The sequence below is a fragment of the Manis pentadactyla genome, chromosome 3 (assembly GCF_030020395.1).
Source record: "Manis pentadactyla isolate mManPen7 chromosome 3, mManPen7.hap1, whole genome shotgun sequence".
Taxonomy (NCBI): Eukaryota; Metazoa; Chordata; class Mammalia; order Pholidota; family Manidae; genus Manis; species Manis pentadactyla.
In genome coordinates this window covers 220239835-220262732 of record NC_080021.1, presented here as the reverse complement: position 1 = coordinate 220262732, position 22898 = coordinate 220239835, and the positions used below count along the sequence as shown (strand labels likewise).

Genomic DNA, 22898 nt, shown 5'->3' with positions numbered 1-22898 from the left:
GGGTCTGGTGTCCCTGGCCCCCGGCTCTCTGAGAGGCCACGGCTCTACTTGAATCTGGAGGGGACATGGAGGTGTCGGGGCCCAGAGGCCGGGCCCTGCTTCCTCCATGGAGGGGTGGAGCCCACTTTCCCCCGAGTGTTGGGAAGTCGTAGGTGGGTCGGGCGCCGCGGAGGTGGGGCTTCCCCAGCAGAAGGTGCCGAGCCCGAGGGCTGCCGCCAGGGGCTCAGCTGCTCCCCGGCCCACCGGCCCTGGCCTGGCCTATTGGCCCACATGCTGTCACGGTCGCTGGGAGCGTTTAAAGTGCCCGTTTCTCACTGACCCAGCCCCGTGCCCGGGCCTTGTGGTCTGTATGGGGATGACGCGTAGTAGCGTGTATCACGTGTGGTGAGACGGTGGACGCTGCCCTGCAGACGGCCTCCTTTCCTTGGGTCTCCCCGCTGACTCCCAATCGTGGCACGAGTCTAACGGCAGAGCGGGTCAGGGCATTGGGTGCAACGGGGGGTTCTGGGTGGATGTTTCAAATTACTCTGGGCTTTCCACGAACTGATAATGTCAAAACCATGGAAATGGGACTGGACGGCTGGACTGGCCTGTGACCCCACGGAGCAGGTCTTGCTTGTCCCAGTCACTGCGAGGTCACCAAGCTGGGGCTCCCCACCCCCGCGGGAGGGGCCTCTCCCTGGACTCCCGTCGCCTCCTGGGCACCGCCTCCCCAGCTCTGGCTTTGGGCCCTGGTCTCCAGGTCCATCACCCGTTTGCTGTGTCCCTCTGCTCTCTGCTCCCCCACCCCAGGCGGGGCGATGGGTGGAGCCGGGGCCTGGTCTCCACCTGAGTGGCCAGAGCAGCAGAGGAGGAGGCTGAGACAGCACAGGGGGCCGGACCGCGAGGCCCAATGGGTGGCCCCGAGCACACGGCTTCCTGACAGAGGCCCGGGGCTGTAGGGGCCCTCCGTGGGCACCAGGGACCCCGCCTCAGAGGGCTCTGCAGGGCCGGAGGGTGAGGGGCTGCTTCTCTGGAGCCCCTGCCCAAAGGTGGAGAGTGAGGGGCTGACGCGGCCCCCAGCAAGGGCAGGAGCTTGGGTTTTGCAGGGGTTGGCTTCATCCGGGGACACCGCTGTTGGCTTCCTGCAGCAGTGCCCTGTCGGGTGGCAGCTGGTCCTCAGGCCAGTCCTGGCCGGCATCCGGTGGAGTGCTTCTCAGCGCCCGGGGGTGGGCGGCCCAGCAAGGAGGGGCTGGGGGCTGCCGTGTCCCCAGGAGGATTGAAGGGAGGAAGATAATGGCTGAGCCCCCAGCCCTCACCAAGAGCTTGGAAGGTGGGCATCCTACTCCCGGTGCAGGATGAGAGGCCGGGGTCAGACCCTGCCTGTGTGACCCTGAGCAGCTTGCCGGCCCTCTCTGAGCCTTGGTCAGCCTTGGGATGGACCAGAGCCTGCCCTCGGCTGCCATGACCGCTCTGAAGGAGGCCATGTGGTGCCTAGCCCTGAGGTGGCCCCTCGCCCCAGCTGGTGGGACTTGGGGGGAGGCAGCATTTAGAGCTCAGCTGCCATGGGCTGAGGGTCTTGTTGTAGACTAATTAGTCTACAGACTAATGCCTTCATCAGGGGCTCTTGAGTCCTGGGTGGAGAGGAAGGGTGTGCAGTGAGGTCTGGGTGGAGGTGAGCCACACGGGTGTGCCATCCTAGGGGTGGGCGCACTGTCAGGCCCTGCCCTGGGCATTTAGCCAAAGAGAGGTTTACATCTGCGAGTACCTACATGGCACTCCCCACAGACATCCGAGGGGCCCGTGGTCCCCCAGGTGTGGCTGTGTGAGAGGTGGGCTGTGACCCTCCTCCCTCTGTCCAGGATGGAGGCCTCGTGCCTGGAGCTGGCCCTGGAGGGCGAGCGTCTCTGCAAGGCGGGGGACTTCAAGGCGGGCGTGGCGTTCTTTGAGGCTGCGGTGCAGGTGGGCACCGAGGACCTGAAGACACTGAGTGCCATCTACAGCCAGCTGGGCAATGCCTACTTCTACCTGAAGGAGTTTGTGCGGGCGCTGGAGTACCACAGGCATGACCTGCTGCTGGCCCGGTGAGCAGGGGTGTGGGGGACCATCTGCACCTCCACTGCTTGGCCCGCACGGGCAGTGTCTGGGCGTCCTGCCCTCAAGGGTGTGGCAGTCACATTTCAAGCCGGGTGGCAGGACTCTCGGGGCCCAGGGGAGCCCAGAGAGAACACCCCAACCTGGGAGGGGGTGGGGGATCCGGGAAGTGCCCCAGGGGTCTGTTTAATCTGAGAAACGTGTGAGCATGTCTGTGTGTCTCTGTGTGAGCATGGGTGTGGCTGAGCGTTCCGTGTGCGTCTCTCCTGTGCATGTGCTTGTCTGGGCTGTGTCTGGGGGTGACCGCCTGTCCCTTCCCTGTGCCTGGGTGTCCGTCCCTGACCCCAGGGCTTTGCCCGTGCCGCTCCCCGTGCCGCTCCCCTTGCAGAGTGCCCTTTGCTTGCGCCCTGCCTCCCTCCTGCTGCCCCTCTCGGCTGTGGTCACTGCCCGTCAGCAGCCTGGACCTCCCAGGTGGGGCAGAGCTCCAGGCTTCCACCGGCCCTGCCTGCGGGCCCTTCCCTGCAGCCTCTGGGCTCTGCTCACGTCCTCAGCAGCCAGCCAGGCCCCCTGCTATGCTCAGGGTCCCAGCCAGTCCTCAGACTGGCCCCTCTCTCCTTCCTGCCCTCTAGGACCATCGGTGACCGCATGGGGGAGGCCAAAGCCAGCGGGAACCTGGGCAACACACTCAAAGTCCTGGGACGCTTCGATGAGGCCACCGTCTGCTGCCAGCGGCACCTGGACATCGCCAGAGAGCAGGGGGACAAGGTGGCTCATCAGCCCCAGACCACCTGCCCTCCCACCTCTGACCTGTAGCCCCTGTCCAGGCCTAGGGTTAGGGCTGGCAGGCAGCACACTGCTCGCAGCCCCACACACCCCTATGGGAAGCGAGGGCCCTTCCAGCTCCCGCTGACACATGGGAGACACCCGGGTCCTGGAGCTGGGGCCCCCCAGCCCCGTCTTCCATGTCAGCACGCTGCTCACTGACCTCGCCTGAGTCCTTCAGTACCCCCAGCCGCTCTTGGGGCCCAGAGGCAGACAGGGCTGTGTGGCTGGGGAGGGCGCCTGGCCACAGAGGCAGACGTGAGAAAGTAGCAGACGGAGTGGCCGGGGACCTGACAGTCCTGCCTTGTGACTGGGAGGCCAGCATCCCTGCTCCCCTGTACAGACAAGGAAACCGAGGCTAGGAAAGTGGCATAATTCCCTGTGCTGCAGCTGGAGATGGCCAAGCCTGGCCTTGAGCTGGAGCCCCTACCCCCAGTGTCAGGGCAGGGCCTGGCCACCCCAAACAGCAGTGGAGAGAAGGATGGCCTGGGAGGGGCAGAGCCAGGCTCCCCCCCCCCATCCTTACAGCCAGACCACCACCTTAGCGTCTGGACTTGGTGATGGCAGCCCCAGCTCACTGGGGACATGGCCAGGTGGTGGACGCCAGCTCTGTATGAATGCCTTGGCACGGTGGGCCGGTGGCCAGGGCCGTGTCTTTGGAGGTGCCCCATGCATCCTGGGTGCTTCCTGCAGGTCGGGGAGGCGAGAGCGCTCTACAACATTGGCAACGTGTACCATGCCAAGGGCAAGCAGCTGTCCTGGAACAGCGCACAGGACCCTGGGCATCTGCCGCCTGATGTCCGTGAGACGCTCCGCAGGGCCTCCGAGTTCTACGAGTGAGTGGGGCAGTGGGCTTGGCCGAGCATTTCCACATCATGCCCTGATCCTGAGCCACGGCCCCAAGCACAGGGCGCCCACGCCTGTTCCCACCCCTCCTGCTGCCCCCCAGGCGGAGACAGCCAGGCTGGCCCTCCCCTGCCCCTCCCCTGCCCCTTGCTCAGGGTCTGGTGGGGCTCCATGTCCCGGTGCTTCCACAGCAATGGGGAGAAGCAGGGAAACCGCGATCCCGAGCCATGTGGCATTCAGGAAACACGACTGGAGAAATGGGGGGCTGCTGGGCCCGGCCCCTGGCTGTGAGATGCCTTCCCTGGGAGAACAGAGGCAGCACCCAGAAACAGGAATCGGGGTTGCGGGGAGCTCTGCCCCGAGCCTCAGGCTCAGACAGCACCCTGGGAGGGGCTGCAGGAAGCCACCAACGCAGCGTCTCCTGGCCCCGGCCGGTGGGTCGCTGGGGCCCTGCTTCCCGCTCTCTGGGAGGGACACAGCTCAGAGGGACTTGGCCCGCAGGAAGAATCTGGCCCTGGTGAAGGAGCTGGGTGACCGGGCAGCGCAGGGCAGGGCCTATGGCAACCTGGGCAACACGCACTACCTGCTTGGGAGCTTCGTGGAGGCCACGACCTTCCACAAGGAGGTGAGGACGGCGGGCGGGGCTCAGTGAGGCGCTCCTGTGCCGCCCCCCCTGGACACAGACGCCGGGCCGGAGGCAGCACCGCCACCTGCATCTGGTCCCGGGGCTGCTCTGTGACCACCCGGGCCTTGGGTGTGCATCCTCAGCGCCTGGCCATCGCTAAGGAATTTGGAGACAAGGCGGCAGAGAGGAGAGCCCACAGCAACCTGGGGAATGCCCACATCTTCCTGGGGCGCTTCGACGTGGCTGCCGAGTACTACAAGTAGGCCCCTGCCCCTCCAGGGACCTCTGGACACCAGGCCCTAGGGAGTGTCCCCTGGCAGCCTCCCCAGGAGCCAGGTGGGGCGTCTGGGCCACCCGGATACTGACGGGACCCACGTCCCATGGCTGGGGGGGGTGGGGGTGGACACCACTCCTCCCCGGGCCAACCTCCCCACCCCTGCAGGAAGACGCTGCAGCTGTCTCGGCAGCTCAAGGACCAGGCGGGGGAGGCGCAGGCCTGCTATAGCCTGGGCAACACGTACACGCTGCTGCAGGACTACGAGCGGGCGGCCGAGTACCACCTGCGGCACCTGCTCATTGCCCAGGAGCTGGCCGACAGGTGAGTGGCATCCACGCTGTGTGGGCAGAGCTGGCCCAGGGCTCCCGCAGCCCCCCGCATGCTGAACTGCAAGCTTATTATTGCATGGCCTCGGCGCCAGCCTCTGTCACGAGCCCTGCCACCAGCTGCCAAGTGACCTCAGCCTTCCTCCACAGTGGCCACACCACCCACTGAGCGGGACTAGGTGAGACCTGGTGGGCACTGGGTGGCTGCTCACAGCGCCCCTTGGCACCAGCTGGCCAGGCCGAGCCCCGCTGAGCCCCTCCCTGCGCTGCATCTACATGACTGTCAGTCTCTGGAGAGATGCAGGCAGACCAGCACTTGTGCGCACGCGGTGCACGCATGGGACGGGTAGGCAGTGGCCGGAGCCAGGGGCTCAGAACCCAGGCCTCTGGCAGGTGGTGGGGAAGAGGGGTCTGAAAGCTGCCCCACCTGGAGGCTTCCATGCCCAGGCTGTGTGGGCGGCCGCGCTGTGGAACCAGGCAGTCGTGGCCGTGGGCCGTGACTGTGCAGTGCTGCTGAACTGGTGATCAGGTGGTCGCCTTAACGATAGGATTTTCACCTCTATTAAAAAGTGGCCTGAGGGCCTGGGGTCGCTGCCCAAGGTGGAGGAAGCCACAGGGCGAGAGGCCGGAACTCCCCTGCGCGAGCACCGCCCCGCCTCCTCTGTCCTTTCCCCCACCGTCACGAGGGGCCCAGCCTCCTGGAGGCTGGTGGCCTTGGGAGGGCTGGGCTAGAGGCAGGCGGCAGGCCTGGGGGCTGCAGGTGTGGACTCAGTTTCCCGTCCCTGCAGAGTGGGTGAGGGCCGGGCGTGCTGGAGTCTGGGGAATGCCTACGTGTCCATGGGCAGCCCGGCACAGGCCCTGACCTTCGCCAGGAAGCACCTGGAGATCTCCCAGGAGGTGAGCCGGGCCTGCCCTCCCCTCAGCCCCCGCCCACCGCCCTAGCCCGCGGGGAGGCCCCGGCGCTGCCCGGCCCACACTGGGCCGTGCCCTTCGCTCTGGGCTCCTCCCTGGGCTGCTCCTCCACCCTTCCCAGGCTGTGCGGAGACCCGGCCACCCTTCAAGGGCCCGGTGGCTGCTTGTAGCCAGGAGGGGGGACAGTGGGAACAGGGGCCGGGCTTTCCATCCCTGGAGTGTCCTTCTGTCTCCCACGGAGCTGGGCCAGCTGGGGTGAGGGGAAGCCTCTACAGCTCGGATACTGCTCCGGCGGAGCCTGTGGGCACCTGAGCGTGGACATGAAGCTCCAGAGGCCTAACAGGCCAGCTGCTCCTGTGAGGGTGCCCAGGGAGGAGGCCCCAAGTGGCATGGGGCCAGGCTGCCCAAGGCCCGGGCATTCCTGGGGTGCGAGGGGGCATCTGGGGCGTGTGAGGCCATCTGTCCCCACCCAGGGACAGATCCCCAGACTCCGCCTCTGGAAGCCCGAGGGGTCAGTGACTGTCCTGAGGGAGCCTGGAGCAGGGCCTCCCATCCCACCTGCCCACTGACCCAGCCTTGCTTGGCTGCAGATCGGGGACCGAAACGGGGAGCTCACCGCCCGCATGAATGTAGCGCAGCTGCAGCTGGCGCTGGGCCGGCTGACCAGCCCGGCAGCCGCAGAGAAGCCAGACCTGGCCGGCTATGAGGCCCAGGGTGAGTTCCCAGGCTGGGGTGGGCAGCCCTGTCCCCCAGACTGCATTTCTAGCAGAACTGCCCGGTCAGGGAAGGGGGCCCTCAGGAGGTGTGAACCTGTCTCTAGGGTGTCAGCATCGCAGCTCTGGGTGCTGCTCTGGAGCTCACAGTGAGGGTGGGGGGGACTGCCAGTGTGTCCAGGGTGCTGGGGACACAGACGGAACCCCCTGTTTCTTAGGACAAATCAGGGATCAGGGGAGACTGGAAGGGGTGGGATGGAAATGAGGTTTCAGGGGGTGGGGCTGGCATGGGCAGAGGTATAGCCTGAGTCCTGGGCATTTGGGCCAGGTCTTCATGGGCTCTGGGGGTGGCAAGGGCTGTGGTCACCCCAAGCCCCCCAGGTTTATCACCCGGTCATGGGCAGGAAGAGGAGGACAGGGCTGCTCGCTGTCCCCACCAGCCGCTCACCCCCTAGGCCGAGGACCCCCCTCCAGGCTGGGCTCTGGGCAGAGGACCAGAGTGGGAGGCCCTGGGGAGGAGGCTGGGGGGAAGGGGCCTGAGTCGGCCAGAGGGGCAGGAGCCACGCCCCGGGCACTGACCAGGGGAGGCCCTCGGATCAGCTGAGGCTGCCACAGTGACCTCATTCACGGGCGGCTGGTCCCCCGTACAGGTCAGCAGTGCTGCACATGGGGACAGAACGTTCCCTGCGAGACAATGGATTTATAAACGGGCGGCGAGGCCACCCTGAACTGCTTCCAAGTGGCCGCGGGAGGGAGTCAGGCAGGCCCTGCGCAGGGGGGGCTCGCCACCCCTCCCTGTGCACAAAGCCAGCCTCCAGTGCCCCCCGGGCCTGCTGAGCATGAGCCGGGAGGCGTCCGTCCGGCTGCGGGGCGAGTCTCCAGGGTCTCCGTCCTGACGGCATTTCACCCCCAGCTCAGAGGCCGAGGATGGATGGGAGGGAACAGAGGCTCTGGGGCCCTCCTGCCCTTGTTTGGGGGTGCTGTGCTGGTGGGATGGGGTGCAGCCTCCATGCCCCAGGGTGTTCACACCCATGGCCACCCCAGGGGTTTCCCCGGGGTGGGCAGCTCTGCCTGGAGCGCCTGGCTCCCTGGCCCTGCGAGGCCGCCGTCTGGGAACCCCAGCAGTAGGTGGGGGCCGAGCTGGCCCAGGCATCTGTAAGGGCTCCTACTGAGGCATGGCTGCTGCGGGCCCTCCTGCCATCTGGGCCCTTCTCCGAGCTGCGGGCGTGTAATGGGTGAGCTGCCGGGCTGTGCCGGGAATCGGCAGCCCTCTGTCCTCGCGCCCTCTCCACCACTCCTGTGCGCGGACCCTCCCCAGCCGGGGTCCCCAGCAGCCTCCTCACCAGGCTGCCTGCCCTGAGCCGCCCATCGGTGCTGGGGAGGGGCCCTCCTCCCGGGAGGTCAGTGGTCGGTGCCGCCTGTCCACCAGCCCCACGAGGCAGGTCTGGGAGTCCAGGGCAGCCCCGGGGGCCCTCAGCACTGAGAGGCAGCCCTGGGGGAGGCACTGCGCAGGTGAGCCTGGCCGGAGGCTGGGGCCTCCCCTCCTGCAGGGGCAGCGTGACTCACCTGCTGCTCATTGTTCCAAAGACTGAGTGCGGGTGGGGGGCGGCCCATTTCCAGAGGCTCGTGGCCTGCTTGCGGGAAATTGCCTCTTGGGGTGGGGGAAGGGCATGCATCCAGAGTACACATGGCTTGTATTTCCAGAGCCTGGCAGTCGTGGGGTGGTGGTGAAGGGGTCCCCGTGAGCCCAGGAGGGGTGCTAACCCAGCTCATGGAGCACCTCCAGGGGAGGAGGGCGGCCCTGGGCTGGGTCCCGGAGGAGGAGGAGCCGGCTGCCTGCGAGCATGGTGGGCGTGGTGGGGGATGGCCAGCTGGACGCCAGGCCTGGGAGGTTTTCTTTCCCGTCTTGATAAAAACAAGGGCCCTTTGTGCGGCCGGAGGAGGCAGAGCCAAGTGGTGGTCTTGCACGGCCCTCGCTGCCCAGGTCCCAGCAAAGAGGCCCCGGAGGGAGTGGGAGGCGGGTACTTCCCTGCCGCTGCTGCCTGGGCTCCCGGGGCGGGCCCCCCACGCTCACAGGGCGGAGGGGGGCCTGCCGTGGCGAAGCTCCTGGGAGCAGGGCGCTGGCCCTGACCCTGCGCGGCCCCGCCAGGCCCCTCCGCCTGCCCCGATGAGCCAGGACTGTCCTTGTCCCCCAGGGCTGCTCTGTGCCTCCCTTCGTCTTGGGCCGCGCTCAGGGATTCCCGGGCAGACAGCGGGAGCCCCCGGATGCTGCGTTCGGCCACCTCGTGGGTGGGGGTGTATCCGATGGCGGTTTAGGTGCAGGCTCTGGCCCTGGCCAGCTGACCAAGTGACTCCAGTGGTCTGTGCCTTAGTGTCCCCGTCTGGGAAGCAGACTCAGTGGTCATCCTGGAAACGGCACCTGGCCGCAGGGCACAGCTCATGCCCCCAGGGAGGGCCAAGGGGGCTCATGTTCCTCCTCTCGGCTCGACTTTCTGGGAGTCTCCGGGACAGCCTGACTGCCTGTAACCCCTGGTCCTGGAAGACACGCCTGCAGCTGTGATGTCCCACGTCCTGACCCTGGTGCTGCCCCTCCAGCTCTGTGACCCTTGGCAGCCAGCCACCCTCCCTGGGCCCTGGTGTCCAGAGTTCTGGGAGGACGGCCCAAAGGGGACAATGTGTGGGAAAATCACAGGTGGGCGTTCAGTGAACACTAGCTACTCATTCCACAGTCCTTAGTGAGCACCTGCTGTGTGCTGCGCCCTGCAAACAAAGAGGGCAGAGACAGCCTTGACAGCAAATGTGCTGTAAGCAGATAAATCACGTCATGGGGCTTTGGAAGAAAGAACCCAGAGAGGACTGGCTGGAATGTTGGGTGGAACAGGACGTAGCAGTAAACGCAGCAGGTGGAGTGGCCTGTGGAAGCTACCGTCTCAGTCAGCTCGGGCTGTGTAACAAACACCACAGGCCAGGCGGCTTAAACACTGCTCTGGAGGCTGCATGTCTGAGGTCAGGGTGCTGGCCTGGTGGCTTCTGGTGAGACCCCCTCCAGGTTCACAGGTGGGGTGGGTAGGGCTGGAGGGAGGGCAAACTCTCTGTTCTCGTAAGGGCACTGACCCCATCAAGGGCCCACCTTACCTTCATGACCTCAGCTGGCCCTAATCACCCCAAAGCCCTGACGCCCAGCACCACCATATTGGAGGTCGGGCTTCAACCTATGAATCTGGGGGGACACACATTTCATAACAGTGACCTGTGAGCAGACTTGGGGAGGAGGGAGGGAGCTGTGAGCTTAAGTGGGGGACAGCAGTCTGGGAGGGGGAATGGCCTATGCAAAGGCCCTGTGGCAGAGTACGCATGGCAGGGAGGGGCACTGGGAGGCTGTTTCTGGAGCAGGGTGGGGTTGAGGGTGGCAGGGTCCCATCAGGGAGGGCCTCATGGGCCCTGTTTGGCCCCCACCCCATGCTAGAGAAGCCCCTGCATGGAGAAGGGGCTCCAGGGGCAAGGCTGGGGGCGGGACTCGTGACTCAGGTCCCAGCCAGGTGAGACCAGTAAGATTCCAGGTCTGTTTTGACAAGGAGCTGCCGGGATTTCAGAACTGGAGCGGGAAGGCAAGGAAGGAGCTGGGGGCTGGCCAGGCAGCCAGCACTGGGGGTTGCCTGTCGGGTGGGCTGCCTGGGAAGGGTGCGTCGTGATGCTGGTAGGGACAAAAATGATGACGCGGGTGCCAGTCAGACTTGGGCAGGGGTGGGTGGTGCTCAGGGAAGTTTCCAGACCTTACCCTCTCGGGCAGGGGGGCGGGGCCCGGGACTGAATGCCCCCAGTCAGGGGAGTGCCTGGGCACACTCCCCAGACAGAGGGCACATTTAGCCAAGCCCAGAGGGCCTTCCGCCCGCCATCCCGCCATCTCCAGCCGTGAGGGGACCCGCCCCTGGCGGGGCGGACGAAAGCTGTCTCAGAGGAGCGTTTCAGTCTCTGCCACAGCCAGGGACCCACTGCGCCACGTCACTGGGGAGGGCCAGGCCGGGCAGAGGCAGCCGTGTGGGCCCAGTGGACAAAGTGGGGAAACCAAGCCGGGCCCCCACGGTGACAGGACAGCCGAGAGAGAGGCCCTCAGCCAGCCCATGGCTGGAAATGGAGCAGAGTTTTCGCGGGCCGAGGTGAGTAGAGGGCCCTGTCCTGGAGGGGCACACAGCCGTCAGGACAAGGTGCCCCCCCTGTTACCCTTGGCTTAGGAAGGATCCCATCATTTCTTCTGCAGAGCCGCCTGCCTAGCCCGGGTGGGGGTGAGCCCCAGGGACTCTGGGCCCATCTGCCCACCTCATTCAGGGGCTGGGTGCCCCAAGGTGCCCTCAGGCTGAAGCCTGCCAGCCAGAGGCTGTTTTCAGGAGGCAAAGGCAGGCTCTGTCCAACTATGACAGCCGAAGGAGTGGGGACGGGGAGCCCCGCTGGGCATTCAAGTCGGACAGGAAGGAGGGCAGCGGACAGCCCTAAGCCCTCGACCCCTGGGGTCCCTAGCCGCCTCAGTCACGTGCCGTGGCTGTCCCCCAGGATGGCAGCCAGTCTCCTCCCAAAGGCCCACTGCTCACCTACTGGGGCCCCCTCATCCCAGCCTCTGGAAAGCAGGGCCAGGGTGGCCTTCCTCAGCACCTGGAGGCCAGGACAGGGGCACAGCTGCCCGTGCCATCTCCAGCTGGCTCTTGGCCACCTGCCCAGTTCTTAGGAGGCCCCGGACATTCGGTTTGGGTGACTGCCGGCTGGCAGACCCTCTGGGGGCCATGTCCTGGGTGGTGGGTGTGGGTCCAGAACCTGGGGCCCAGGGTTGGAGTGGGGTGCCAGGCTGTCAGCCACTGCCTGCACCTCACCGCTGCTAGCTGGGGCGTGTGCATGGGCCAAGCCGCTTTACCGCCTTGCCAGGGAGGAGCTGGGCCGGGCAGGTCTTTGGGCCCAGCTGCCTGCCACAGGCATCCACTGAACGGCTTAGCTTTACCAGTGAGCCTGTCTGGGATCCTGGGGTGGCCGAAGAGGCCAGACTGTCACATCCGAGGCTGCCGCTTGCAGGGTACCAGGCATGGTGAAATGCTTTCCACAGCTTGCTCTGCACTGTGGGCAGCATGCTCCCTGGGCCAGTCTGATGGAGGGGTCACCGACCTCCAGAGGGTGGGTAACAGGTCCAATGTTGCTGGACCCTGGAGGGTCCATCGGTACCAGAAACCTCGCCTGCTCTACCCACTGTGGTTCCTTGCCCCACACAGCCCCACCCTTAGAGGAGAGCTGCCAGGGCACCCGCTCGGTGCCCTGCATGTCTGGGGACAGAGGACAGCTCTGCTCCCCAGGGGAGCCAGGACTGCATACAGTGTGGGTGGTGAGGGGGCAGGTGGTGCTCCTTTAAGGCGGTGTTGGGGGGTAGCCGAGCCAAGACCAGGGCCACACGGGGTTGGAGGGCCCTGGGTGTGGGCAGGAAGAGTCGGGTCCAGAACTCAGGAGTAGACCTTGAGCGGGGAGCACCAAAGCCAGATGCCGCCCAGCCCCTGCCACATCCACCCCTCTTTGATGCCCGATGGCTTGTCCAGTCGGGGACACAGAGGTCATGTGCGCTGTTTGCTTCCACGTGAGGCTGTGAGGTTGGGAGGAAGCCTTTGCACCAGGCCCCAGGGTGCAGGCCGACTGTCCTCAGCTCCCCAAGGCTCTGGCCCAGGCTAGCCGCTTTGTGGCCAGAGGTCAGTGCCAGGCTGACCCGGCTCACTGTCTTCCAGGCGCCAGGCCCAAGAGGACCCAGAGGCTGAGTGCGGAAGCCTGGGACCTGCTGAGGCTCCCCTTGGAACGGGTGAGTGGGGCTCAGGGTGGGCTGCTGGGGGGGACGTCGGGGAGAAGCAGGGCGTGGGCGGTGGGCTAATGGGGCCGGCACAGGGCTTCCAGGCTGCCACTGCCCACCTGGGGCTCCTCACACCCCCTGCCATGGAGGCACGTGTGCTCTCTTCAGCCTGAGACCCTGGGCGGCCATCTGCCCCCAGACAGGCCCCGGGAACAAAGTCCTTACACATCGCAGGCCCCTGTGTCCTTGCCCAGCCGCTGTCCTCAGTGTCCTGACCAGTACCCACTCTGTCTGCTCACTGCCCACTCAGACTGTCCCCAAGGGGAAGCCAAACTTTTACAGGTGGAGCAGCCGGGGTTCAGCAAACCCCAGGCAGGTTAAGAAGCTGGGCCAGGTGAGCCTCCCTGCCTGCCGGGAGGGGGTGCTTGGGGGCCCTGGGCCCCGACTTCTTTAGCCGGTCCTTCAGACTCGGTTTGGTCCTAGACACACATGTGGACCCCCGGAGGACAAGGCTCAGGGCCACTCATGGCTTAGGGAGCGGGGGTCAGCATTTGGAACCACCCAGCTCCCCCCCACTGCCCCCCAGGCTGCCAGGGTCCCACTGGGCCTCCTCCTTCTCCCCCAGGCACCTGAGCGCCTGCCTGAACATCTCCATGAGATGGGGCCACCGCACCCACCCAGCCGCCCCTTAGGGCCCTGGGCTGGAGGCATGGGTTCAGAATTGCCGGAGGCCCACGCCCGGCCTTCCTCCCCTCCCCAGGAGCAGAATGGAGACAGCCATCACGCAGGGGACTGGCGAGGGCCGGCCAGGGACTTGCTCCCCCTCCCCGTGAGGAGCAGGAAGTACCAGGAAGGGCCGGACGCCGCTGAGAGGGGGCCCCGGGAGGGTGGCCTCTCCCCACTGGACAGCGCAGACGTCCGTGTGCAGGTGCCTCGCACTGTAAGCATTTTCTCTGGACGCCGGCAGGGCGCTGGGAGGGGCAGCAGACCTGGGAGGCCAGCCAGGCCACCCAAGGGCAGAGCATGTGGGGCCATGAGCACCTGGGTCCTGGGGGCACAGCCGCTGACAGTCAGGGTCTCAGAGCAGGGATGGGGCTTAGTGGTCAGCTGCACCCGGCCTCAGTAAGGCCCAGGCCTCCCGAGGAGCTGGACTGGAGGCCTTGCAGAGTGGGGGGCAACAGACAGTCCAGAAAGGGTCTGCAGGGTGGCTGGGGTTGGGGGCACAGGGCCTCAGGCCCAGCACACAGAGGCAGATGGGCAGGCAGGGGCTGGGTGGGCTAGTGGTCGGGTAGATGGTCAGATGAGGGATGGGGGCCAGGCCTCCTGCTGCCTGGCACACATCCCACTGTGCCCAGGAGCCTGGGCTAAACTCTGCAGGCTCGGCAGGAGCTGGCCAGGGCTTGGGGGATGCAGAGGGCCATACCCACATGCCTGCCTGAGCCCAGGTTCAGAGGTCAGCATGGCGTCCCATGCAGAGCACCTGGGTTCAAACCTCTGGGAATTAGTTAAAAATAGTTCCTCCAAGGGCTTAATGAGCACTTTCCCGGCCTGAGGGGCGTGGGTGTTGTGCTGAGTGTTCTCAGCCTCAGACGGCTGCTTTGTGCCCATGTTTCCCATGAGCCTAAGGGAGCTTCCATGGACCCCATTTTGACCCCAGCGCTGCCCAACCGGTTAACTGCTGGTCAGCGTCTGTGTTCATGGAGTGACAGATGTCGGGGGAGCAGCAGGGCAGGGCGCTGGGGCCAGGCAGCCCCTGGGGAAGGGGAGGGAATCCGTACCCAGGAGCCCATGGCCGAGTCGGGCCCCCCGTGAATGTGGCCAGCCCATCCCCAGCTAGGAGCCCAGACGGTGCGAGGGCCTCACCGGAGCACTGCTGGGGCTTTGGGGTGTGGTCTGAGGGGCCCAGAACTTGTCCTCTGGCAGGGTAGGGGGGCAGGGCTGAGCCGGAGGGTCTGGGAGTGGGCCTGGGCAGGGAGGATCGCCAGCACCAGGGAGCCATGGAGGGCACCAGAGCAGGCAGGCCCCATACCTGAGCTTGCCCCATCCAGGGCCTGAGCTTTCCCTGTGATGGCACCGTCTGCACCCCCACTGTTCGTGCTGTGGAACAGCCCAGCGAGGCAGGGCAGAGCCTGCACCCCAGTTGCCTAGGCCCCCCGCAACAGGGAGAGCAAAGAGAGGCTTGTGTTTCTGATTCCTCGCACCCCCAAACTACACCAGCCTCCCCACGGGGGCCGTTTGTAAAGTCTCCCTGAGAAGGCAGCCCAGGCAAAGCAGTGCACCCCCACCCCCACCGCGCCCAGGGTTCTCAGCTCAGGCCCCCGAGGCGGGACCCGGGGAGGCGGAGCCTCGGCTGCAGAGGGGCCCTGGCTTCCCCAGGCTGGCCTAGTCGTGGCCAGGTTCGTGTGTGCGGTGTGTTTCCGGCAGTTCCTGGACAGAAAGCTGAGGCAAAGGGCAGTGAATGAAGAAGCCCGGTGGGGTGCAGCTTGGTGCGGTGCTGCTAGGGTTCCAAGCCCAGGGTCAGCTCCTGGCACCCCCAGCCTGGCCCCCGTGGAGGTCCTGGCACTGCCTATGGAGAAAATCCTATGGCAGGGTGCCGAGACTGGCCCCAGCTGGAGGCCCGGACTTGATGGCAGGCTGAGCTCCCTGCCCACCAGCTTCACCTGCCGGCAGCCTCGGAGGACTGGGCCCAGAGCTCACTGTGGAAGCAGCAAGACTGAGGGCCCGAGGAGGGTGCTCCGGTGTTCCCCGCCCGGTGCTCACGTCTCCTGCCAGCCCCCCAAGAGCCCTCTGTGGCTGGACCCTGCCAGGCCCCAGGGCTGGCCTGACAAGGGCCATGCTGTGAGCCAGGAGGGCTTGTCGCTGGGGCTGGCCAGAGGCTAACCCCAGGCCTCCCAGGCAGGAAGGGGCCCCCGGGCGGGCGGCACGAGGCTGCCAAGGGTCCTTGGCCCGGGATGGGCAGGGGCTCGGGGGCTGCTGCACGGGGTGCTGGCTGTGCCCGGCGGTAGAGCGGGCAGGCCGCATGGCTGTGCCGAGAGCAAGCAAGGCCTGGGATGGGAAAGGACTCCAGTCTGCCCGGCACCTCCCTGGGGATCAGGGCTGAAGAAAGAGGGGCTTCTGCAGGCTGGCGCGGCCTTGGAAGGGAGCTGTCATGACAGACCCCCTCGGCCTCTGGTGTGGCTGCCCCAAGCCTCAAGTGCGCTCGGCGCTGTGCTGGGGAAGCGTGTCTCCGGGTGTTTGTGGGGTGTGCGCGTGTGTATGTGTGTGTGCGCGCGTGAGCCAGCACAGCCGGGTGGGCGGGACAGGGAGGGCCCTTCCCCTGGGTCCTATTTAAGCACTGACAGACGGCCCCGCGGGTCCCAGCAGACGTGGCCGAGCACCCAGATCCCGCCTGGGTGCTGCTGCGGGAGGAGCTGCGGATCCAGAGTGAGTGTGGGGCCCCCGGCAGGTGCAGGCGCGGGGAGCACGTTGCCTGTGTGAAGCTGGCCTCTCCTCCCGGGAGGCTGGGTGCAAGCCGTCAGCTCCCTGGCAGCCTTGCCCAGACCAGTGCCTTGTGCAGGGCCCCGCGGCCCCCACCGGGCAGCTCAGGAACCATGGCAGCCGCAGGCCTGGGGCAGCCTCGCAGCTGGAGGGCCAGCCAGGGCCCGGGGAGGGGAGGGTCTGCGAGACCAGGGCCGGTTTCTTCCTCCCAGGAAAACACTGGGCTAGAACTCCAGCCGGAGGGACGGGCTGAGGTGGGCACCCTGAGCCTTCGGGTGGAAGATCCCCAGTTTGGAGATGGGGGCAGCCCCCAGTCCCCCTGAATGCGTCATGCTAGGACCCAGGAAGTGCCCTGAGTGGGGCTGGGTGCCTCCTTGCTGTCTGGAGCCCCACCTGGGTGCTTGTGGTCTCAGCCTTAGAACGAGAGGTGCCAGCCCGTCATGGATGGCCCTGGGCTCAGGGTGGGCAAGGGCTGCCAGACCCCCTGCCAGTCCCAGATCCTGGGCCCGGAGCTTCAGAATCCTTTCTGGACAGCCAGGGAAGGACCCCTCAGCCCAGGCCTGGCCACAGTGGTGTGAGGCCTCCGGGCAGACCCCACTCCCCTTCAGGTGCCCCCAAAGCCCCCCGTTTCAGCCCAGGGGAGCCCGAAGGAGTGTTGGGGGCCATGTGTGTCCAGAAAAGTGGAATCCCAGGGTTACAACTTCCCTGGGAGGGGAGTGGCTCAGTCCTGCCGGCCTCCGGTCCATCCGCGGGCCTCTGGCTGGGGCTGGGGGCAGGGAGCTGCAGCCGTCCCCTGCGGCAGGGTGGCGCTGTGCTTACCCCACACCTGGCTCAGCCCAGGGGTTCCCCCACCAGCTCAGCCCCAAACAGCTTGGGAGCAGAGTCCACAGCCTCCTGTGGGGGCGCCTGTGTGGCCTTTACTGGTGTGCAGGCTGAGGCTGGCCCCCTGCCACTCGGCCCCTGGGAGACCAAATGCAGCCGTCAGTGGGGTTCCCTTCCCCTGGGCTCTGGGGGGTCTGGGGGGCAGGCTGCAGGACAGCAGAGGCCGGGGTGGGGTTGCTGGGCCTGTGCAGCTGGGGCACATGGCGAGGGGGTACCTGGGAGCCCCGAGCCTGGGCAGGGTCTCTCTTCACCGCCTGCCAGCAGGATCACCTGCTGGCCCGCACGTCCCCCACGCCCTGCCCGTGTTGCCCCCTGAGGTCCTCCTGGGCTGCCCCACAAGCGGAGCCCAGCTCTAATAAGCCCTGTGCTGTGTCCAGGAGCCCAGACCGGGCCTGTCCCTTGCCTCTGTGACCTGGCGGTGGACAAACTGTCCTGCCCGCCTCTTCCTCTGTGAAATGGGCTCCCTGGTGATGGGTCGCTGGGATCTGGAGTCACACGTTCTGGGTACCCAGCGGGAGAGGTGATCACTACTGTCTCTCCGTGAGCCCAGCTCTGAGGAGGCCACCAGCAGGCTGAGGCGTAGGCAGAGGGGCCGTGGGCAGGGGGCACTGGCTTCCAGGGGCAGGAGGTTGGCAGCAAAGTGTCCCCTGGAAGCTGCCCCATCCACCTGGCAGCCCTCAGGGCTCTGGTCCAGGCCTGGCGAGGCTCAGGGTGGGCGCAGGCATGCTCCAGCCCTGCCCTTTGAGGGTGCCCCTAGAGACCACCCTCCCAGACTCCCCTTCTAGGGATGTGTCAGCTGAGGCACAGTGTGGGCATGGGCTTGCCCAAGGTCACTCTGCCAGCTGGGACTCAGGCCCTGAGTCTAGTCTCAGGATTCTCTCCCTCCCTCCAACCCTGACTCTTGGTGGGCCACCCCAGGGTCAGCCCACCCGTCACCCAGGCCAAGCAGTGATGGCATCTCCAGAGCCCAAGGGTCCGGCCAGGAGCACCCAGGCTGTGCCCCCCACTCAGCAGAGTAGGCCCCTGGCCACCACACTTGCTCCTCAGCCAGTACTGGCAGGGAGGGGCTGGGGGATGCTTCTCCCTTCTCTCTGGCCTGAGCACGCCACACCCAGGGTCCTGGCCCCACACGTCTGCTGTGCTCTGGGCCTGCCCACTGGTGCAGGACCTTGAAAACATGCTGCCCAAATCCTAAGTGGCGACTAGGGTGGAACACAGGGCCTCACCGCCCCCAACTCAGGCCCATTGCCTTTGGGGATATGACCCGACATTGCTGGCACCTCTGAGTCCAGCCTCCTGGCTGCTCAGGCAGACCAGTGGGAGTATGTGTAACGGCCAGCAAGTCTCCCTGCCCGCCAAGGGCCTGGGCATTTGTTCACTCACTTGTTCGCTCAGCAGACACTGCTAAGCACTGTGCTGGGTGTCCGGGCTCCAGAGGCACACGCGCCCAGGTGGACCTCATGGCAGGGGCTGTGGCAGTGTAGAGGCCACAAGGGTCGGGGGGGTGGTCTCCTATGAACTGGGTCAGTGCGGGAGGCATTCCAGGCCAGGGGAGTGGGGCTCGGGGTGGTGGGATGCAGGTGGCCCGGAGAGGGTCAGTGTCATGTCTGGGGAGGATTACAGAGGCCTGCATGGGGGTAGCAGCCAAAGGGGAGGGAAATGGGTGGACAGTAGTGGTGCCAGGAGGGGGCAGGTGCATGGGAAGGGGGCAGCCCGCTGCGGGGAGGGAGTGTGGGTTTCAGGCAGGGTGGCCAGCAGGGGCAGATGAGGGTCCTGACTGTGGCCCAGGCCAAACAGCCCCGTGTCCAGGGGTCTGTGAAGGCCTGGTGGCCAGAGCAGGCCTCCTGCGGCTGGGCCAGGGCCAGTGCTGACCCCCGGGCCTCGCCCCAGGGCACCCCGCGGGCCCCGTCCCCAGACGAGGAGTGCTTCTTTAACCTGCTCAGCAAGTTCCAGAGCAGCCGCATGGACGACCAGCGCTGTCCCCTGGAGGAGGGCCAGCTGGGGGCTGCCGAGGCCACAGCCGCCCCCACCCTGGAGGAGAGGATGGGTGAGTGCCGCCTGCCAGGCTCTCCTTGGCCTTGAGGGGTGCGGGAGCCAGGGCCAGTGCCCACCCCCGCTGTGGCACCCCAGCGAGGCCTTGTTTCCGAGGGGTGGGACAGATCAGCTGCGGAGCGCCCTGTCACTGCAGCTCCCCGTCCCCCGCCTTGCCCAGCGCAGCACCCTGGGAGGCGTGTAGTCACCCCGCCCTCCGGAACACGCCGTGTCAGGGCTCACCACGGTCTAGAGCAGGCGGAGGAGGCGAGGCCCTCCTGTCACCCCCCGGAGGCGGGTGTGGGGCCCACAGCGGGGGCAGCTGGGAGCCCGTGCCCCCAGGAGCATAGTGGGCTGGGCTCAGCTGTCAGAGACTCTGCCAGCCCCAGCTCAACCTCAGGTCCCGACCAGTGGGTGGGGGGTGTCCCGCCCTGGGCCTCACCCTCTGTGCCCCACAGCCCAGCCCTCGCTGACGGCCTCCCCACAGACTGAGGAGTTCTTCGACCTCATTGCCAGCTCCCAGAGCCGCCGGCTGGACGACCAGCGGGCCAGTGTGGGCTGCCTGCCTGGTCTGCGTATCACTCATAACAACTTGGGGCACCTGCGTGGCGATGGGGACCCCCAGGAGCCGGGGGACGAGTTCTTTAACATGCTCATGAAATGCCAGGTAGGCTTGCAGCCGCGGAGAGGCCAGGGCGCTCATCAGTGCCCCCAGCCCCTGAGAGCTCGGGGCCCTTTGACGGAGGCTCTGTGCCGGCCCCTGGGGGCTCTGGCCCCTGCGTCTCAGCCTGGGTCTAGGGGCAACACCCTGGGGGGGCTGGCTCAGTCCTGTGGGTGCTGAGGCCTGGGGCTTCCTCTCAGACCCCTGCCCCAAGAAGGCCACCCCTTATGGTGCAGGAGCTCTGAGCTAGGAGGTCACCAGTTCCCAAGGTTGTGGCCTCTGGGATCCCTGCAGCCTCCCACATATGGACAAAGAAAACTGAGGGCCCGACAGCCCCTCCAGAGTGGGCTGGTGGCAGGGGTCTCATCATCACTGTGGGGTCCAGTCACCAGCCCAGGCAGGCCGATCTTCAGGGTCACGGGACCCTCAGGGGAGTGGCTGGGGAGGGCGGCATTGTAGCCACCACGCATGGAGCTGGACAGTTTCCAGGTCTGACGTCTATCCCACAGAGGAGAGGAAAGTGCAGCCCAGGATCAGTCCCAAGAGCCTCAAAACAAGCCCCTCCTGAGAAGCCCCGAGCCCCCCGTCTGCAAACACACATGCTCCGGCAGCTGCACCGGCTCCCGGGCCTTCTGCTCCAGACCCTGCAGAGACGCACAAATGCTTCCGCGGCCCCCTCGGCCCCACTCCGGCATCAGCCCCAACCTGACAGGGAGCTCTGCAGCCCCCAGCCCTGTCTTGGGGGCTCCTGAACAGACCGTGGTCACGAGGGTCATGGAGCAGGCTGCCGTGCAGCTCTGTCCCCCAGCCTGGCTCACCCATGCTCAGCGGCTGTTGTTCGACCTGTGCCTGCTGGAGGGGCTACTCTTGAGATCAGGGCTCCCAGCACTGCCCCCAGAGCTGATTTTCAGGAGGACCCCAGGAGGCCTCCGGCAGCCTGACCGGCCTTTCCGAGCTGGACATCAGCGCCTGCTTCAGAGTTGTCCAGGGGTCGTGTCCAGGGGCCACGACCCCTGGGCCTGGATGCTGGGGTGGGCCCTCTAAGGCCAAGGCCACCGACCCTCGTGTCTGTGTATGCCCAGGCCTCCAGGATTGATGACCAGCGCTGCCCGCCCCCTGACGTGCTGCCTCGAGGCCCCACCATGCCGGACGAGGACTTCTTCAGCCTCATCCAGAGGGTGCAGGCCAAGCGGATGGACGAGCAAAGGGTAGACCTCGCCGGGAGCCCAGAGCAGGAGGTGGGCAGGCCACCTGAGCCCCCGCAGCAGTGCCAACCTGGCACCAGCTAAGGCCTTGCACCCCACGCAGGCCCACCCACTCCCACTCCTGGATGTGGGGAGGTGGAGGAGGGGAGCTCACAGTCTGTGATGCCCACAGTTCCCGAGAAGCCCAGTCCCCCCGAGGCCATGGCTGAAGGCAGGCTCTGAGCACCCTTCCCCCTGAGGCAGACACTCGGCACACAGCCCATGGCATCCCCCTCCCCAGGGTGGCAGGCCCCGGCCAGGGCTGTCCATGTTGGGGAGGGCGTCCTTCTGTCCTGGGCCAGGCCCCACGTGGTACTCGGCTTCCGGCAGGCCTGCCCGACCCTCACCCTCGCCCCAGGCTGGGCCTTCAGCATGTTGGCCCCAAACCCCTGTGCTGCCCGGACCCTTCATGGCCTCCCACTGCCCCCTGCCCGGCCGAATGTGAAAACCCTGCTGCCTCTTCTAAAGCCGCGACAGTGTCCGTGGAGCCTCTTTCCTGAGGCCTCCAGCTGCGTGGCCGTTCCTGCTCCCCCAGAGCTGGTCCAGGGATGGCAGCACAGACGCCTGCCCCAGCCGGCCTCTTGCCCCAGGGAGGCCCCCAGCCGCGCTCCCTGCCCTCTTACCCAGGCTTGTGAGGAGGAGGAGGGAGGCCGTCACGGGGAAGCCTGGAGCCTGAGGCAGCCAGGCAGGCCCACAGGCCCACATGCCACACGCAGAGGCCCCAGTAAGGGTCTGCAGCCTCTGAGGCAGGGGGCAGGGATGGGGCAGGAGCTGCAGCACTCCTCAACTCCAAGGCCCAAATCAGAGCAGGCCTGGTTCCTGGAATACCCGGCTGGTGGCGAGGCTGGCACCCTGCCCACACTGGGTGCGCGACGGGCCGAGAGCTCCAGTGCTGTGTCCGTGGGGGAGTTGGTGGGTCAGCAGAAGCTGAAAGGGGCTTAGCTCAACTCGACCGCAGGCCCACAGAAGCGCACCCAGCCCTCGCCCCCGCCCCCCCGCTAGGGGAGATGACATCCTGCCTTCTCCCATGGGGTGGGTCCAACCCCTGCACCCCCCGCGTCTGCTCTCAGGCTGGGCAGGAGATGGCACTCTGGGGCCATCTCCCCGCTGCCCGCTCTTGCCCAGACCCCTGCCTTGGCCCACCTCTTGCAGGGCCTGCTGCCAGCCCTCTGGGTTCCGCGGCTGAGCCACAGCCCCATGGCCTCCAGCGTGCAAGGCGGCATCTCCTCAGTGGCGCCTCCGGCTGGTCCCACAGCCCAGGTTTAGTGTGATGACGCTTGAAGGGTGGGGCTGGCCAGGTGTGCGGTCAGATGCCAGGGCACAGGAATTCTGTGCAGCCGCCGCGCATACTTGAATGTACACGCGTATTTATTGCTCACACGTGTTTGCCATGTTGTTGTCAATGGGTCCTTTCCAACCCGAGAGGTACATTTGTTTTTGTTTTTCCTGAAAAAATAAAGGCTGCCAAGTGAACTGAATGTGTTCATGTTGGGATTAGTGCCAGGCAGGGGTGGGGTTGGTCCTCTGGGGCCCTGGGTCCCAGGGGGGCCCCTCTCCTTACCATAAGCCGGCCTGCACTGTGCAAGGGGCTGGGGCCCAGCAGCAGTGCCCACCCACCCAGGCTGCTCCTGTTCTGAGCCCACCCCAATGTCAGCTCAGTCCCTGGACGCCTCCAGGGAATGGAGGTCCCTGTTGTGTTTATCAGTGAGTGGCTGAGGCTCAGAGAGGTTAAGTGGCCCCCTGGGGATGCAGAGCCAGGAGGGGTGCTTGTGTCCCCCAAAGGCCAGTGCCTTGGAGGTCTTGGAGCCTGTGTCCCCCAAGGCCAGTGCCGTCACCCAAAGAGCCCTGTGCTCCCTTGCTGGCAGCAGAGCAGTAAGTGCCCTGGTGCTGTGGCCCACTGGCTGCCGGACCCGATGCACTACAGGCCGCCCTCCTGAGCAGACCTCAGGTGACCCCGTGGCCTCCCTACCCAGGCAGCCCCACAGCTGCTACCGCCCCCACCCGGAAGACCCCATCCCCAGAGGCCAATCCAGGGGGACGGAGGTCTGGCTGGCACACACGGAAGGAGCTGGGAGCCTGGGGCTCGTCTCCTGGCGGGGCTCACTTCTAGGGGATGAGTGGTTCGGGCGGTTGGGCACACGCCATTAAGGCCGCACACACCCCTGGCCTTCCCCACCCCCTCCCCACGCACAGGCTG

At 66.4% G+C, this 22898-nt stretch overlaps 1 protein-coding gene across 13 annotated transcripts in view; it reads left to right on the top strand.

Annotated features, from left to right (window-relative positions):
* The window catches only part of GPSM1 (G protein signaling modulator 1), a 28489-nt gene extending 6315 nt beyond the window's left edge, over positions 1–22174 (top strand). For 2 of the 13 annotated variants that reach the window (XM_057499237.1, XM_057499241.1), the window contains exons 2-15: positions 1842–2063; positions 2703–2838; positions 3589–3731; positions 4243–4366; positions 4510–4625; positions 4809–4964; positions 5758–5866; positions 6472–6595; positions 12348–12418; positions 13032–13346; positions 18656–18812; positions 19255–19463; positions 20540–20695; positions 21854–22174. In XM_057499237.1, coding sequence (XP_057355220.1) covers positions 1842–2063; positions 2703–2838; positions 3589–3731; positions 4243–4366; positions 4510–4625; positions 4809–4964; positions 5758–5866; positions 6472–6595; positions 12348–12418; positions 13032–13346; positions 18656–18812; positions 19255–19463; positions 20540–20695; positions 21854–21967 — 2152 coding nt within the window. In that variant the 3' untranslated portion in view covers positions 21968–22174. Of the gene's footprint in view, positions 1–1841; positions 2064–2702; positions 2839–3588; positions 3736–4242; positions 4367–4509; positions 4626–4808; positions 4965–5757; positions 5867–6471; positions 6596–12347; positions 12419–13031; positions 13347–14706; positions 15636–18655; positions 18813–19254; positions 19464–19966; positions 20490–20539 lie in introns of those variants that run through there. The other 11 variants (XM_036901524.2, XM_036901525.2, XM_036901526.2 and 8 more) reach the window with 9 other exon arrangements.
* The last annotated feature ends 724 nt before the right edge of the window (positions 22175–22898 follow it).